The 18,585-nt window shown below is 56.7% G+C and overlaps 1 protein-coding gene across 1 annotated transcript in view; it reads right to left on the bottom strand.

Annotated features, from left to right (window-relative positions):
- LOC144944519 (netrin-1-like) overlaps positions 1-17,411 on the bottom strand; it is a 30,004-nt gene extending 12,593 nt beyond the window's left edge. The window contains exons 1-5 of the mRNA XM_078872734.1: positions 15,820-17,411; positions 13,626-14,617; positions 9,410-9,598; positions 2,092-2,241; positions 1,029-1,082 (exon numbers count right to left, since the gene is read on the bottom strand). Of these exons, the coding sequence (XP_078728860.1) occupies positions 1,029-1,082; positions 2,092-2,241; positions 9,410-9,598; positions 13,626-14,617; positions 15,820-16,304 (1,870 nt within the window). The 5' untranslated portion in view covers positions 16,305-17,411. The remainder of the gene's footprint in view (positions 1-1,028; positions 1,083-2,091; positions 2,242-9,409; positions 9,599-13,625; positions 14,618-15,819) is intronic.
- Positions 17,412-18,585: the final 1,174 nt, after the last annotated feature.

Below are 18,585 nucleotides of genomic sequence, written 5' to 3'. Positions count from 1 at the left end.
AGGTTCCATTGGAATATATTATGTTGGTTGGCTACGTACGGTGCGAACGAAGTTCAACGCACATACATTCAGTACACGTTACCTGTCGGGTTATTCACACTTAATCAGCATTTTTCGATTTAAAGCTTTCGTGACTGCAGGGATTCATCTTCTTGGTTCTTTCGGTAAAGTCACGTAGAAGGGAAGTAATAAAATGATAAAAATAAAACATAATAAAACAATTCTCACGACGTTTCGGCCACAACCCCCCTTCCAACCCAGCTTATATATATGCTCCAAGCACGTGTGCTGTTTCATTCAGACGCTGTCGCCTCGACAGACCTGGTTTTCACCTGAGGACGGCTGCTTGCGTTGTGGCCGAAACGTCGTGAGAATTGTTTTATTATGTTTTATTTTTATTATTTTATTACTTCCCTTCTACGTGACTTTACCGAAAGAACCAAGAAGATTAATCAGCATTATTGGAGGCCAGCATGTCGCACGAGAGGGTGGGGTGGCCAGCACCACGGCCGGCCGCCTTTGTCTCCCCATTGGCGACATTTACACAGCGCAGCAGGTAGCTGATTTGAAGTTGAGTCAACTCACACACACAACGACAACCACCGCCATTCGCCACTAAGTGGCGGTGACGTCACCGCGGCGTTTGTGCCAGGCTAGGTGCACTTTAATGCCACGTAAAGTGTCTAACACCCGCTGGCAGGAGGGCACGGGGCAGACCCAGGCGCCGTGGGTTGACTGACTGAGATGACACGCACAAAGACAAAGATCCCGCGTATAGCCTTAACAGGCTGTTGGGGCAAGTGCTGTTAGCGAGTAGCACCTGTGAAGGCCGGAACGGCACACGAGGGGGTGGGTGGCCAGAACCACGTCCAGCCGCCTTTGTCTCCCTAGTGGCGATGTTTTTACGCACCGCACCAGGTACTCATTTGAGGCTAAATCAACCTCACACATGCACGCACGCACACGCACACGCACGCACACACATGCGTAGTCTCACGATCCGTTTGACGCGCGCGACGTGGACAAACCTTTTGGCGCCTGTGTCGTCGTGACCATCGGAGTCGGCTCGGCATGAGGGATTCCTGCAGCAGCAGCAGCAACAACAACAACAACAACACGGACAACAACAACAACGAGGATCATGTCAACTCGCAACACTGGACTCCCATCCCCACCCTCACTCCCCGCCACTGTTGCATGGCATCCGCACGCTCTCGTAGACACAGACACACAGAGAGAGAGAGAGAGAGCGACGACTCAGAGGCACAGACGAGCGGGGAAATGCAACAGCCAGGCGGAGGAGCCAGTACCAAAAACTGCCTAAGCTCGGCGGCCCTCTATGCATCCAGATGTTTTTCAGCCAATTAACGAGTGTTAGTACACGTGAGAGGGAACCGGAGCGCCCGGAGAGAACCTGCGTGCGCGAGGGGGCAACGCTCAATCCCCCCGTTACAGATGGAACAGGTGGAGCCCACGGATTCTTTTTCTTCCTGCACCGACTTCTCCTGGCGAGCCGGGGAACGGCTCCTCCTCGGCGCCCACGACAAGTGAGGTTCCCAACGATCTGCATGTGATCCACCAACCTTTGCTGCTGCCTCCGCAGCGCTGCATTGCAGCTACGAAAACCCGACGACCCGAGTTCGAGTCCCGCTCACGGCCACCAATACCGGTCCTGCGCCTCCCCTAGGTCGACTCAGCCTCAAATGAGCACCTGTCGTGGTGTGTACAACGTCGCCGCTGGGGTGACAAAGGCGGCCGGGCGAGTGTGCCTGCCGCCTACCCCCTTCATGTGCCGTAAACCGGCCTTCGTTCGGTGGTGCTGCTCGCTAACAGCACAGCAACTGGCCCCAACAGTCCGTTAAGGCTACACGGGGGACCTTTGTCTTGTGTATGTGTGTGTCAGGCTGAGTCGACCTAGGGGAGGCCCGGGACCGGTTCCAAAGGCGGTCGGGCGTGGCTGCTTGCCACCCACCCCCTTCGTGTACCGTGCTGGCCATCACAGGTACTACTCGCTATACAGCACTTGCCCCCTCCAGTCCGTTAAGGCTACACGGGTGACCTTTGTCTGTGTGTGTGTGTGTGTGCACGTACGTATGCAGGGTGCGACGGGCGAGCGGCTCTGCTGGTAGTCGCGCGCACAGCGGTTGCAGGTGAGCCCCGTGACCCCGTCCTTGCACGGGCACTGCCCGCTCGTCTGGTTGCACGTCTTGCCCGAGGAGCCCACCGGATGGCAGTCGCAAGCTGGCAAGGGGGCAACCCACATCGTCATCATCGTCGTCATCATCGTCGTCGTCGTCATCGTAAACATCACTGACATTGTCATCGTCGTCGTCATCATCGTCGTCATCGTAAACGTCACTGACATTGTCATCGTCGTTGTCATCATCATCGTCATCATTGTCATCGTCGTCAACGTCACTGACATTGTCATTGTCGTCGTCATCATCATTGTCGTCAACCTCGTTGTTGTCATCTTTTAAGTAATCATCTTCATTACCATAATTAACATTGTGATCCTCGTCATCATTATAATTATAATCAACATTGTCGACATTATATTCTTGGTTCTTTCGGTAAAGTCACGTAGAAGGGAAATAATAAAATAATAAAATAATAAACAATATCACGACGTTTCGACTGCAACACAAGCAATCAACATCAGGTGTGAAATCCACGGCAAGTAAATTTGAAAAAAGTGGCGGTCAAATTTTCTTGCTGTGGATTTCACACCTGATGATGATTGCTTGTGTTGCAGTCGAAACGTCGTGATAATTTGTATTGTTTAATATTTTTATTATTGTATTATTTCCCTTCTACGTGACTTTACCGAAAGAACCAAGAATATGAATCCCTGCAGTCACGAAAGCTTTAAATCAACATCGTCAACATTGTCACTTCCGTTTTCACCATCATCGTGTTCATCATTATCATCGTCAACGTCGCTTACATCGTCATCATCGTCATTATCATCATCATCATCATCATCGCTGTTAACATTGCCGCTGTCATCTATGTCATCACCGTTATAATCTACAACATCGTCACTGCCATTATCATATTTGTCATCATGATCTTTGTTTGCATAATAATGATCGTCATCAACAACGTCATCAACATTGCCATCAACATTGCCATCATCACAATTTTCTTTATCTCTTACTCAAATACTTCACCTGGAAGTTTCCCTTGAGACGGAACATCTCACTTTGCAAAGTAGGCCCAGGGTTGTCAATTGGGAAACACGTAGCAGATATAATTAATGTTGTCGCTTTTTAACAACAATCATCGTTATTATTGGCAAACAACAGCGCACAACACTTGTAAATAATTAATCGAATTTTTTCCCACCGGATTGACAAAGAATGGCCCCACGTGACTCTGACGCTGTGACGTGTGCTCAACCGCCATTTTAGAAAATACCCACACTCCTTTGCAAAGCGCTGTGACGTCACTTCTATGGGGGCGTTACCAGATGTTGCCACCGTGATAACCGAGGTTGCAAGAGTTACGCGTTTATAATTGTACTTATTGTCACTGTACTTACTACTGAAAGACGCAAAGAATACCACGCAATACTTTCAGCATCAGTCGGTGATTACTGACGAAGCAGTGGTTACGCTTGTGCTTCGCAGCTAATAAGGCCCTAGGTTCGAATTCCTACTCGGGTGACTTTCTGTGTGGAGGTTGTATGTTCTGCCCCTGTTCTGCAGCGTGAGTGTGAAAATGTAGCGGTTAGCGCACTGCGCTATGAACCCGGCGATCCGGGTTCGATTCCCGCTCACGGCAAACACCAGTGACGATTATCTGGGCCGGTCCTGGACCTCCCCTAGGTCGACTCAGCCTCAAATGAGTTTACCCAGTGCGATGTGTAAACATCGCCACTGGGGAGACAAAGGCGGTCGGGCGTGGTGCTGGCCACCCACCCCCTCGTGTGCCGTGCTGGCCTTCATAGGTGCTCGCTAACAGCACTTGCCCATACAGTCTGTTACGGCTATACGGGGGATCTTTGTCTTTTTTTGAATGGGGAGCGGTAGTGTAGCAGTTAGTCGTCTGCGTACACGGCCAACACCGTTGGCTGAATCGACCTCTCCTAGGTCGACTCAGCCTCAAACGTAGCACCTGGTGCGATGTGTAAACATCGCCACTCGGGAGACAAAGGCGGCCGGGCGGGCGTGGTGCTGGCCACTCCAACTCCTCGTGTGCTGTTCCGGCCTTCATTCATTCAGTGCTGCACTCTAACAGCACTTGCCCCAACAATCTGTTAAAGGCTATACCGGCGGGGGGGGGATCTTTGTCTTTGTTGTTTGGTGTTGACCACAGCACTTCCCTGCGTGACGTGCCGGCCTTGACAGGTGCCCGCCGACAGCACTTGCCCCAATGGTCCGTGCGGCTACAGGGGGCATCTTTGTCTTTGTTTATCGCCTCGTGCTGCCCCTTGAGGTGTGAAAGCGATTTTTACGGAGAAACCTTCCCCCGCCCCCAAGCCGCTACCCCCACCCTACACCACCGTAACTATTTTAACGGGCGGCGATAACGTGTATCGAACTTTATCGTCAACACCTCGGCTATCTTGCGGACTACAAAGGAGACTTTGAGAGAGTGGAGAGGGAGGGGTGGATGGGTGGGTTGGTGGCTAGGTGGGGAAGCCTGAGATTAGGGGGGGAGGGGCCGAGAGGGGTGGTGGGGGGCAACTCGTGCTTGAGCCAGGCCAGGCCAGGTGAGATTTGACGAAGCCAACTGGATTATTTCCGGCACCTTTTGGGTAAACATTGCCCGCGGAGGATGCATTGGATCGCGTGGCAGCATAGGGGAGTCAAGCTGAATCGTTTTCGTTTTTCGACCATACTTCCCCAAGCCGGTCGGTGCGATTTACCCAACGATGCTACTACTACTACTTTGCTGTTTTTTTCCAGGATTTTTCTGTTGCGTGTAGTCACTTGAAGATGTTTTCTTGTTCGTGTTTTTGTTTTGTTGCGGTTGCACCCGAGTCAAGATCCACATGGCTCACAGGGTTATTTCCTTATATATAAAAGGTAAAGTTGTGATTATGTGTGCCTGTTCAAAATGTTTAGCGTACTTCCTGACATGCAACAAACTGGAAATTTGCCATGTGGGTACTTTCCAGACTGTACACCATGCAAACATTATAAAAATACACTTTTTTGGGGGGGGAGCTCAATAATGTAGTTACTTTTTGCACGGCAAGTGAGCTGTGACGTCACATCTGTCACGTGACCCGCGCACGTGGAAGCGTCACGCATTGTAGTGTCGTGGTTAGCGCGCTGCGCTACGAACCCGGCGACCCGAGTTCGATTCCTGCTCACGGCCACCACCGGTGACGATTATTTGTTACCCGCTCCTGGGCGTCCCCTAGGTCGACTCAGCCTCAAACGAGTAACTCTTGTGGTGTGAACATCGCCACTGGGGAGACAAAGGCGACCGGGTGTGGTGAATCCAAGTCCCGGGCGAAGCCGGGGTAGTACAGCTCGTACCTAATGAATGAAACTGAAAACTGAAACATCGCAGCTTGCACGAACGCTCGTCTTTTGTTCTTTGCTCGTCAAAGTGAGCGACAGGGTTAGTCAGCTCACGCAGCGACCAACTAATTGTCCTCGCCCCGGCATGCACCGCTGCAGGCGATCGCGGCGTTCCAATGACCACCTACTAGTGCAACCCGCCCGGCTCGCCAATCCGAGCCCGGCGTTCCCACGGCGGTGCACGTGCCTTGGCATTACTGCTGCTAGACAGTTCGATTTAAAGCTTTCGTGACTGCAGGGATTCATCTTCTCGGTTCTTTCGGTAAGGTCACGTAGAAGGGAAATGATAAAATAATATAAATATTAAACAATAAAAATTCTCACGACGTTTCGACTGCAACACAAGCAATCATCATCAGGTGTGAAATCCACAGCAAGAAAATTTGACCGCCACTTTTTTAAAATTTTCTTGCCGTGGATTTCACACCTGATGATGATTGCTTGTGTTGCAGTCGAAACGTCGTGAGAATTTTTATTGTTTTATCATTTTATTATTTCCCTTCTATGTGACTTTACCGAAAGAAACAAGAATATGCTGCTAGCCAGTTTGACACGGAGGATTTCGCGACCGGCATCATCCATCATATGAACGGCTGTGTCGGGTGGTGGCGGGTTTAACGACAGATTTAAATGTACGTGATCTAACCCCCCCCCCCCCAAAAAAACTATGCTATGGAATATCGCTACCCGCTACACTACCGCTCCCCATCACCACCACCACCACCACCCACACGCACACCAGGGACCCAGCTCGCGGTCCTTGAAGTTAAACTATAAACTCTAAAAAAAATAGACTCATTTTATTTTACCAGGTCAAGGCCCCACTTGAGCTGGGTAGCTCTTTTTGCAGAAGCGACGCGCCCACAAACGACAGCTCAACGAAGTGGGGCTCACCGTCACGTCCATCGCAGCAGCAGCAGCCGCCGAATACGCTATTACGCGCGACGCTGACGGGAGGGGAAAAGCCGGAGGAGCCGGAGAAAAATCCCACTCGACTACGGGGAGACGGAGAGAGAGTGAGACACGCAAACTGCAAATCTACGGCAGCAGGCGTCAGGGTCTGGACTGACCCCACGACCTGCTGTGTACCAGGCGAGGTAGTTAACATCTCCTGGCCACCGTGATGATGATGATGAGAGAGACACGCAAACTGCAAATCTACAGCAGCAGGCGTCAGGGTCTGGACTGACCCCACGACCTCCTGTGTACCAGGCGAGGTAGTTAACACCTCCTAGCCCCAGTGGCGCCCTGGTGGTTAACACCAAATAAAAACATGTTTTACTCCTCTCTCCTCCTCCTCCTCCTCCTCGGAGGTCCAAGGTCGACCGTCGGCCCGACGTTTACTGCACCCGGAGACGTTCCCGAGATGGAGGCGGCGGGGGGCGGGGGGGGGACGGGGGGGCGTGGGGGGGAGGGGGGAGGGGGGCGTGGGGGGATCTCGCGTGGCGGAGGGGGCTGGGAGGGGGAGCGAGCGGCGCGTTCTCAGCCTTTTACGATCGGTGGGGGGGTGGGGGGGTGAGGGGTGGGGGGGTGAGGGGTGGGGGGGGTGGGGGGGTGAGGGGTGGGGGGGTGGGGGGGTGAGGGGTGGGGGGGTGAGGGGTGGGGGGGTGGGGGGGTGAGGGGTGGGGGGTGAGGGGTGGGGGGGTGGGGGGGGTGAGGGGTGGGGGGTGGGGGGGTGGGGGGGTGAGGGGGTGGGGGGTGAGGGGTGGGGGGGTGGGGGGGTGGGGGGGTGAGGGGTGGGGGGTGAGGGGTGGGGGGTGGGGGGGTGAGGGGTGGGGGGGTGGGGGGGGTGGGGGGGTGAGGGGTGGGGGGTGGGGGGGTGGGGGGGTGAGGGGGGGTGAGGGGGGGTGAGGGGGTAGCGAATTTCCGAGAGCGGGGACCTCACCCGGACGAGAGAGTGACAGAGTGTGAGAGAGCGAGCGGGAGTGAGTGACTGAGTGAGAGAGAGAGTGAGAGCGTGAGTGAGTGACAGAGTGAGAGAGCGAGCGGGAGTGAGTGACAGAGTGAGAGAGTGAGAGAGAGAGAGTGAGTGAGTGAGTGACAGAGTGAGAGAGCGAGCGGGAGTGACAGAGTGAGAGAGCGAGCGAGAGTGAGTGACTGAGTGAGAGAGTGAGAGAGAGAGTGAGTGAGTGCGTGACAGAGTGAGAGAGCGAGCGGGAGTGAGTGACTGAGTGAGAGAGTGAGAGAGAGAGTGAGTGAGTGCGTGACAGAGTGAGAGAGCGAGCGGGAGTGAGTGACAGAGTGAGAGAGTGTGAGAGAGAGAGTGAGTGAGTGAGTGACAGAGTGAGAGAGCGAGCGGGAGTGAGTGACAGAGTGAGAGAGAGAGTGAGAGCGTGAGTGAGTGACAGAGTGATGAGAGCGAGCGGGAGTGAGTGACAGAGTGAGAGAGTGAGAGAGAGAGAGTGAGTGAGTGAGTGAGTGACAGAGTGAGAGAGCGAGCGGGGGAGTGACAGAGTGAGAGAGCGAGCGAGAGTGAGTGACTGAGTGAGAGAGTGAGAGAGAGAGTGAGTGAGTGCGTGACAGAGTGAGAGAGCGAGCGGGAGTGAGTGACTGAGTGAGAGAGTGAGAGAGAGAGTGAGTGAGTGCGTGACAGAGTGAAGAGAGCGAGCGGGAGTGAGTGACAGAGTGAGAGAGTGAGAGAGAGAGTGAGTGAGTGAGTGACAGAGTGAGAGAGCGAGCGGGAGTGAGTGACAGAGTGAGAGAGAGAGTGAGAGCGTGAGTGAGTGAGTGACAGAGTGAGAGAGTGAGCGGGAGTGAGTGACAGAGTGAGAGAGTGAGAGAGAGAGTGAGTGAGTGAGTGACAGAGTGAGAGAGCGAGCGGGAGTGAGTGACAGAGTGAGAGAGAGAGTGAGAGCGTGAGTGAGTGAGTGACAGAGTGAGAGAGTGAGCGGGAGTGAGTGACCAGAGTGAGAGAGAGAGTGAGAGCGTGAGTGAGTGAGTGACAGAGTGAGAGAGCGAGCGAGAGTGACAGAGTGAGAGAGTGAGAGAGAGAGAGAGTGAGTGAGTGAGTGACAGAGTGAGAGAGTGACAGAGTGAGAGAGAGTGTGAGAGAGAGTGAGAGAGTGACAGAGAGTGAGTGAGAGAGTGAGAGAGTGAGAGAGCGTCACAACCCCGGTGCGTGTGTGGTCGGAACTCCACGGCTGAGGGTTCAAGTCCCGGTCGGTGGGGTCAGGTCGGCTCGGGTTGGTGGTGGTGGTGATCGGGAGTGGGGGGAGAGATGGGGGGGGGGGGGGATTGCTCCGATTCTCAACGGCGGTTGTTATTGTCCACGTGGTGATGCGTCGACGCTGTTGTGGTGGTCACTCGTCGAACGTCAATAATGGGGGAGCTCGTTGGAGGTTGCCCATCCTGGGCTTTAACATCCCTCCTCATCCTCCTCCCCCATGAAGGTACTGAAGGTTCAACCATCATCGTCAACCGCATCGGACCAACATCACCGGGCCGATAATGACGCCACATCTCCCTTGCAGATGACGGCGCGGTTGTGGCCATGCGGGCAAAACTACGGACCGTACAGTGAATCCATGAGACGCGAAGACACGCAGAGACTCATAGAGATACACAGACACCCATAGAGACCCATAGAGACACTTTAAAGACAAGTCGCAGTAGTGGACTTGTGGCCATGCAACTCACACTATGGACCATAGATTAAACACAGCGACACATAGAGATACACATAAACCCATAGAGACCCATAGAGACACTTTAAAGACAAGCCACAGTTGTGGACTTGTGGCCATGCAACTCACACTATGGACCATAGATGCTACTCGCTAACAGCACTTGCCCCAACAGTCTGTGAAGGCTACCCGGGGGATCTTTGTCTTTGTTTGTCAGTGGTGGTGGTAGTGGTGGCAGGCGGGACTCACGCCTGCACGCCTTGCGGTCGGAGATGGTCTTGCCGAGGTCGCGGAAGAAGCCCTCCTTGCAGTAGTGGCAGTGCCGCCCGGCGGTGTTGTGACGGCACGTGAGGCAGACGCCTCCGCTGGTACGTCCCGACAGCTTGTAGAGTTCCATGTTGAAGCGGCAGCGGCTCGCGTGCAGGTTGCAGCGGCAGGCTGGCGGCAGAGACGGAGGAGGAGGAGAGGTCACGGGGTTGACCTTGCAACGGCTGGAATCGGTTGTCCAAACGGGTGGTTTATTGGGGTGAGATTTTTTACTCGTCGAAATCAAGCGCTCGCTCATAACGATGCGCGGTGGGTGTAGCCAGTTCCGGATGATCCCAGTAGCACAAGTAGCTACTACATGTGTAGTAGCACAAGTAGCTACTACATGTGTAGTAGCACAAGTAGCTACTACATATGTAGTAGCACAAGTAGCTACTACATGTGTAGTAGCACAAGTAGCTACTACATATGTAGTAGCACAAGTAGCTACTACATGTGTAGTAGCACAAGTAGCTACTACATATGTAGTAGCACAAGTAGCTACTACATATGTAGTAGCTACGGGCCCCGCACTTTCAAGGGTATCCGCGCTAAATGCTTTCAAGCTATCAATTCCGGTTCAGTGATTCTGCACTTGCTCAATTACTATAGTACTATACTGCCTTCAACTTTTATGAACGACGGGGTGTTTAAGGTTAGTGATTTGTGTCTTATTATCTTGCTGTAAAGCAAATCAAAAATGTACAATTACTTTATTATGCAAGTTAAAAATTTATGTTTTTAATATTTGCGTGTTTTTATTTACGTGTGTTTTTTATTTAGGGCCCCTTTATAACATATGCTACAGGCCCCGCACTAGTTTCATCCAGCACTGGGTGTAGCGGTTAGCGCGTTGTCGCTACAAACACAGCCGCCACCCGAGTTAGATTCCTGCCCACGGCCACCACCACCACCTCCACCGCTACCCACCACTCGCATCGGTTACCGAACGGGATGATTTATTGGGTGATACTCACTCATCGATATCATCACCACCACCACCACCACTGCCAAATGATGATGATGAGCGGTGGTGTAACAGTTAGTGCGCCACCACCACCGTCATTATCGCTGCCACGGACACGACCACCATCACCACCGCCACCACTACTCGCCACCACTCACACAAATTAGCACCTGTTGCGTTGTGTAAGCATCAGCACTGGGGAGACAAAGGCGGCCGGGCCGTGCCGGCTATAATAGGTACTACTCGTTAGCAGCACTCACCCCAACAATCTGTTAAGGCTATACGGGGGATCTTTGTCTCTAACCACTCACACCAAAGACAAAGATACCCTCCTAATGCCTTAACAGGATGTGAAGTGGCGGTGACGTTACCACGATGCTTGTGCCACGTGAGGTGCAGACAAGCCGGCTGACGGGAGGAGGTCACGGGACAGACCCTGCAGGTGCCGTGGGTTGACTGCTGTGCCAGGCTAGGTGCAGGAGGAGGTCACGGGACAGACCCAGGTGGTGCCGTGGGTTGACTGCTGTGCCAGGCTAGGTGCACGAGGAGGAGGTCACGGGACAGACCCAGGTGGTGCCGTGGGTTGACTGCTGTGCCAGGCTAGGTGCAGGAGGAGGAGGTCACGGGACAGGCCCAGGTGGTGCCGTGGGTTGACTGCTGTGCCAGGCTAGATGCAGGAGGAGGTCACGGGACAGGCCCAGGTGGTGCCGTGGGTTGACTGCTGTGCCAGGCTAGGTGCAGGAGGAGGTCACGGGACAGACCCAGGTGGTGCCGTGGGTTGACTGCTGTGCCAGGCTAGGTGCAGGAGGAGGAGGTCACGGGACAGGCCCAGGTGGTGCCGTGGGTTGACTGCTGTGCCAGGCTAGGTGCAGGAGGAGGAAGTCACGGGGCAGACCCAGCAGGTGCCGTGGGTTGACTGCTGTGCCAGGCTAGGTGCAGGAGGAGGTCACGGGACAGGCCCAGGTGGTGCCGTGGGTTGACTGCTGTGCCAGGCTAGGTGCAGGAGGAGGTCACGGGACAGGCCCAGGTGGTGCCGTGGGTTGACTGCTGTACCAGGCTAGGTGCAGGAGGAGGTCACGGGGCAGACCCAGGTGGTGCAATGGGTTGACTGCTGTTCTAGGCTAGGTGCAGGAGGAGGTCACGGGACAGGCCCAGGTGGTGCCGTGGGTTGACTGCTGTGCCAGGCTAGGTGCAGGAGGAGGTCACGGGACAGACCCAGGTGGTGCCGTGGGTTGACTGACTGAGATGACCGGCAGATGCAGCAGCTGTGCCCCAGCACTGTGCCAACTTGCTGCATTTCATCCCACTCACACAACCACCACCACTCACACTCACCACCACACTCACACTCACCACCACCACCACACTCACCACCACCACCACTCACACAACCACCACTACTCTCACACAACCACCACCACTCTCACGCTCACCACCACCACACTCACCACCACGACCACTCCCACACTCACCACTCCCACACTCACCACCACCACTCTCACCACCACCACCACCACCACCCCCACCACTCTCACAACCACCACAACCACTCTCACACTCACCACCACCACCACGCTCACGCTCACCACCACCACCACCACTCCCACACTCACCACCACCACACTCACCACCACCACTCTCACACTCACCACCACCACCACGCTCACGCTCACCACCACCACACTCACACCACCACCACGCTCACCACCACCACCACCACTCACACTCACCACCACGCTCACACTCACCACCACCACACTCACCACCACCACTCTCACACTCACCACCACCACCGCCACTACTCACCACCACTCCCACACTCACCACCACCACCACCGCCACCACTCACCACCACTCTCACACTCACTACCACCACGCTCACACTCACCACCACCACCACTCACACTCACCACCACGCTCACACTCACCACCACCATACTCACCACCACTACTCACACAACCACCACTACTCTCACACAACCACCACCACTCTCACGCTCACCACCACCACCACACTCACCACCACGACCACTCCCACACTCACCACTCCCACACTCACCACCACCACTCTCACCACCACCACCACCACCACCCCCACCACTCTCACAACCACCACAACCACTCTCACACTCACCACCACCACCACGCTCACGCTCACCACCACCACCACCACCACCACTCCCACACTCACCACCACCACACCCACCACCACACTCACCACTCCCACACTCACCATCACCACCACCACACTCACCACCACCACTCTCACACTCACCACCACCACACTCACCAACACCACTCTCACACTCACCACCACCACCACGCTCACGCTCACCACCACCACACTCACACCACCACCACTCTCACACTCACCACCACCACTCACACTTACCACCACGCTCACACTCACCACCACCACACTCACACCACCACCACGCTCACCACCACCACCACCACCACTCACACTCACCACCACGCTCACACTCACCACCACCACACTCACCACCACCACTCTCACACTCACCACCACCACCGCCACCACTCACCACCACTCCCACACTCACCACCACCACCACCGCCACCACTCACCACCACTCTCACACTCACTACCACCACGCTCACACTCACCACCACCACCACTCACACTCACCACCACGCTCACACTCACCACCACCATACTCACCACCACCACTCACACAACCACCACTACTCTCACACAACCACCACCACTCTCACGCTCACCACCACCACCACACTCACCACCACGACCACTCCCACACTCACCACTCCCACACTCACCACCACCACTCTCACCACCACCACCACCACCACCCCCACCACTCTCACAACCACCACAACCACTCTCACACTCACCACCACCACCACCGCAACCACTCACCACCACTCCCACACTCACCACCACCACCACCGCAACCACTCACCACCACTCCCACACTCACCACCACCACTCTCACACTCACCACCACCACCACCACACTCACCACCACCACCACTCCTACACTCACCACCACCACTCCCACACTCACCACCACCACTCTCACACTCACCACCACCACCACTCACCACTACCACCACACTCATCACCACCACTCTCACACTCACCACCACCACCACCACGCTCACCACCACCACCACTTACACTCACTACCGCCACCACCGCCGCCGACTCACCGACGCACTCGTGTGCATCTCTGCTCGTGGCCCTCTGCCAGGGCCGGTCGTGGTGGAATGCTCGGCACGAGTCGCACTCGGGCCCGCCCGTGTTGTGGCGGCACTCGCACGCGGCCGCCCCGTCGCGGTCGCGGCCGCACCGCGACGCGTGCCCGTTGCAGCGGCAGCGGCCCCCGACTTGGATGTCGGCCACGCCGTGGTAGCGACTCTCTGGAGGCGTTCCGTCCGCCAGCTCGTTGCTGACGGCGCCGCCGCCGGCTGTTGACCCCGGCGAGACAACGCCGCCGATGACCCCGCCGGAGGAGGAGGAGGAGGAGGATGCCGAGGACGACCCCGACCCCCCGGCCAAATTGCTCCACGGCTTGACCAGCACCACCTTGATGTCGGTGGCCGTCACCCAGTCCTGCAGCACGGGGCTGTTGGCGAAATCGTTGGCCGACGGACGCCCGTCCAGCGTGCTGAACGCGACGAGGCCCTGGGACAGGTGCGCGTCGGTGCAGAGTGCCTCCTGCTCGGTCATCTTGGTGACGGTGCCGCGATGCGGCCGCCCGAACACGCGTCGGCACTGGCTCGAGTAGTAGTGGAAGGGCACCCACGTCTTGCCGCGGTCCATGGACTTGTAGATGGCGAGCGAGTCGGGCGGCAGCGGCGTGCAGAACTGGACGCTCACGAAGGTCACCTCGTACTTGAGGCCCAGGGGCACCACGAGGGTGACGTTCTGGCCGGGCTGCAGGCCCGCCTCGGACAGCCAGCACGTGGCGTTGTGCGGGTTGTGGAGGTCGGTGAGCAGCGAGGGAGGGTGGGCGCCGCGCGGGTCGGACGAGTCGCAGATGCGGCAGCCGACGCCGACGGATCCGGCTCCTCCTCCTCCTCCCGTTGCAGCCGCAGCAGCCGCAGCAGCAGCGCCGGCGAGGATGTGGCCCCGGCCGTCGCCTCCGGAAGGACCCGAGGAGGATGAGGAGGAGGATGAGGAGGAGATAGAGGAGCAGTACCTGCGGAAGATTGCGAGTGGGGAGGGACGGGACGTGGAAAGTGACTGCCGTGACGACGCGGATGACACGAGGTTGATTGCTGCTGCTGCTGCTGATGACTGTCTCACCCCACTGCCGCCAATGCTGCGGATGTTGCTCGTAATTGAAGATGACGATGATCTTGCTGATGCTGCTGATGATGTTGCTGCTGATGATGATGATATTCACAATAAAGCACTGCCTTGGACGACCGCTTTAGCTGCTGCTCGTGCGCTAGCCGCGACTCACGCTGCTGCTGCTGCTCCTACTGCTGCTGCACGCGGCTGCCTGTAACCCAGCACCGTGTGTGGATCACGCGCGCGCACACACACACAGAGACGTTGAGTGAAACTCCCTTTCCGTGGCTGTGACAGGAGAAGGCGGCACAAGAACGAGGCATTGGAATCCGCCCGTTTCATGTGTACGGGATAGAGCGTTGCTCCCTTGCACGCGAGGGTTTTCTCGAGGTGCTCCGATTTACTCCCAAACGTAAACGTTCATTCAGTGGCCGGGAACGCCTTCATGTATAGAGGACCGCAGAGCCTGGGGGTGGGATTTTGCGATGGCGAATCGCGTGGCTGCTGCTGCTGCTGCAGCTGCTGCTGCTGTTGCAGCTGCTGCTGCAGCTGCTGCCTTCCCGCTCATCTGTGCTTCCTCGTCCTCCTCCTGGCGCCTCTGAGTCGTCCTTTCTCCCTCTCTCTGAGTCGTCCTCTCTCTCTCTCTGAGTCGTCCTCTCTCTCTCTGAATCGTCCCCCCTCTCTCTCTCTCTCTGAGTCGTCCTCTCTCTGAGTCGTTCTATCTTTCTCTCTGAGTCGTCCTCTCTCTCTCTGAGTCGTCCTCTCTCTCTCTGAGTCGTCCTCTCTCTCTGAGTCGTCCCCTCTCCCTCTGAGTCGTCTCCTCTCTCTCTGAGTCGTCCTCTCTCTCTGAGTCGTCCTCTCTCTCTCTGAGTCGTCCTCTCTCTCTCTCTCCCTGATTTGTCCTCTCTCTGAGTCGTGAGTGGGGGGGGGGGGGGTCACCAGGTCCGGGGGGGGGGAGAGGGGCACCGGGAGGGGGGGGGGGTCACCGGGAGTGGACACACACACCAACAGTAGGGAGGAGTGTGTGTGGGGGGGGGGGGGGGGCAAGGGGAGGGGGGGCAAGGGGGGGGGGCAAGGGGAGGGGAGGCAAGGGGAGGGGGGGCTCACCGGGACGGGGGGCTCCCGCACGTGCTGCTAGCGCGCGCCTCCCTCTCGAACGCCGCGTTCACGAAGTCGGGGATGCAGCGGCGCGGGTGGCCGCTCTCGTTGTAGCACGGGTCCGGGGAGCTACCGCCCGACCCCGCCTGCTGCTGCTGCTGCAGCTGCTGCTGCTGCAGCTGTAGCTGCTTCTGCTTCTGCTGCTGTTGCTGTTGCAGAGAGCGATTTGGACCGCCGGCTGATCCCCCCCGGGATCCTCCTCCACCTCCTCCTCCTCCACCTCCTCCGCCTCCTCCCTCTCCTCTCCGACGCAGCGGCCCCCCCATCCCCAACCCGGAGTTGGGTACCGAGGCCAGGCCCGGGCCGGAGCCCAACCCGGACCCTACGGACCCGCGGCCCGCGGCGGAGGAGGAGGAAGAGGAGGAGGGACGTGCGGCCAGGAGCGCGCGGCTACTGCACAGAGCGGCGACGATGCAGAGCGCAAGAAGGGCCATGCCGGCCCCGTGTGTCAGTGTGTGTGTGTCAGTGTGTGTGTGTGTCAGTGTGTGTGTGTGTCAGTGTGTGTGTATCACTGTGTGTCAGTGTGTGTGTCAGTGTGTGTGTGTCAGTGTGTGTGTGTGTCAGTGTGTGTGTGTCAGTGTGTGTGTGTGTGTCTGTGTGTGTGTGTGTCAGTGTGTGTGTGTGTCAGTGTGTGTGTGTCAGTGTGTGTCAGTGTGTGTCAGTGTGTGTGTGTCACTGTGTGTGTGTCACTGTGTGTCAGTGTGTGTGTGTCAGTGTGTGTCAGTGTGTGTCAGTGTGTGTGTGTCAGTGTGTGTGTGTCACTGTGTGTGTGTCACTGTGTGTCGGTGTGTGTGTGTGTCAGTGTGTGTGTCTGTGTGTGTATACGTGGGCGTGCGTGTCTCGGTTTGCGACCGGTCTCTGCCTCGATGTGTGTCTTTGTGTGTGTGTCAGTGTGTCAGTGTGTGTGTGTCAGTGTGTGTCAGTGTGTGTGTGTCAGTGTGTATGTGTCAGTGTGTGTCACTGTGTGTGTGTGTGTATGTGTGTCAGTGTGTGTGTGTCAGTCAGTGTGTGTGTGTCAGTCAGTGTGTGTGTGTCAGTGTGTGTGTGTCAGTGTGTGTCACTGTGTGTGTGTGTGTTGCGAGCGCTTCGTCTCAGAGCGTGTGAGTGACCTCGTGTGTCGCCCGTGCTGGTCTCTCTGCCTGTGTGTGGTTGTTTGTGTCCGTAGCTGAATATCTCAAAAGCCTGCACAGTCAGTCCGTCTATCTGAATGTGTCGGTCTGTCTGCGTGTCGGTCTGTCTACATGTCTCTACTCTCTTTACCCCGATATCTATCCGTGTCTAAGTTATCTAAATATTCTCTGATTGATATCTCTCTGGCTCTCTCTCTCTGTGCCCGTCTCAATGTTGCCCGTACGCGTATCTGTCTGTCAGTCACTTATCAGTCGTTCTGCGTCGCTCACGAGATCTGCTTCTCCGCCAGTTTAATAGCTGGACCTTCCTTCTGGATGTCTCCGAGTCTCGCTCAGTCGCCAGCGACTCGGCAGTCGTCCTCTGCAGTGGATATCGCTCAATGCGTCCTTCGCCTTTGCTGTGTCCCTCCGTCTCCCACTCCCCCCCCCCACCCTCTCGCCTCCCGTCTCTCCCACCTCCCTCTCTAACCCCCCCCCCCCACTCTCTCTCTTCTCTACTCCCCGCAATATGCTACGTGCTGTTGTTTTCAGTCTTCTCTCTTCCTCCACTCTCTCTCACCACCTCTGCTCCGTGCTCAGCCGGGCACCTTAACGATTCGTGGCAGTGACTCCTGCGTGGGGGAGGGGTGGGGGTGGGTGGGGGGAGTAAGCAAATGACGTGAGAGAGGGCGGGGGAGGTCACAAACATCAGCGCGTTCTATATTTGCCCACTCGCTGAGCGCACAAGCGCACGCCGCAAACGGACCGCACAAATCACCTCGCTGCCCGAATCTCGCCAAGGAGCACAAATCATCGACCCACGCGAGACTCCTCCGCGTTCATCATCCCTCGCGGCAGAAGCAGCAGCAGCAGAAGCAGCAGCAGCAGCAGCAGAAGCAGCAGCAGCAGAAGCAGCAGCAGCAGAAGCAGCAGAAGCAGCAGCAGCAGAAGCAGCAGCAGCAGAAGCAGCAGCAGCAGAAGCAGCAGCAGCAGCAGAAGCAGCAGCAGCAGCAGAAGCAGCAGCAGCAGCAGAAGCAGCAGCAGCAGCAGAAGCAGCAGCAGAAGCAGCAGCAGCAGAAGCAGCAGCAGCAGCAGAAGCAGCAGCAGCAGAAGCAGCAGCAGAAGCAGCAGCAGCAGAAGCAGCAGCAGCAGAAGCAGCAGAAGCAGCAGCAGCAGCAGAAGCAGCAGCAGAAGCAGCAGCAGCAGAAGCAGCAGCAGCAGCAGAAGCAGCAGCAGCAGAAGCAGCAGCAGAAGCAGCAGCAGCAGCAGAAGCAGCAGCAGCAGCAGAAGCAGCAGCAGAAGCAGCAGCAGCAGAAGCAGCAGCAGCAGCAGAAGCAGCAGCAGCAGAAGCAGCAGCAGAAGCAGCAGCAGCAGAAGCAGCAGCAGCAGAAGCAGCAGAAGCAGCAGCAGCAGAAGCAGCAGCAGCAGAAGCAGCAGAAGCAGCAGCAGCAGAAGCAGCAGCAGCAGAAGCAGCAGCAGCAGCAGCGACGACGGCGTTTTTTGGGTTCGGCCATCGAACAAAAATAGATTTGGCTGCCGCCCGCACCGTCTAGGCAGATGCGTCGCTTCTGCGGCCGTCTGGAACGCACTCTTCCTTTCCGATATG

This window comes from Lampetra fluviatilis, chromosome 35 (assembly GCF_964198595.1).
Source record: "Lampetra fluviatilis chromosome 35, kcLamFluv1.1, whole genome shotgun sequence".
NCBI classification, from domain to species: Eukaryota; Metazoa; Chordata; class Hyperoartia; order Petromyzontiformes; family Petromyzontidae; genus Lampetra; species Lampetra fluviatilis.
This window is presented reverse-complemented; position numbering and strand designations above follow the sequence as displayed.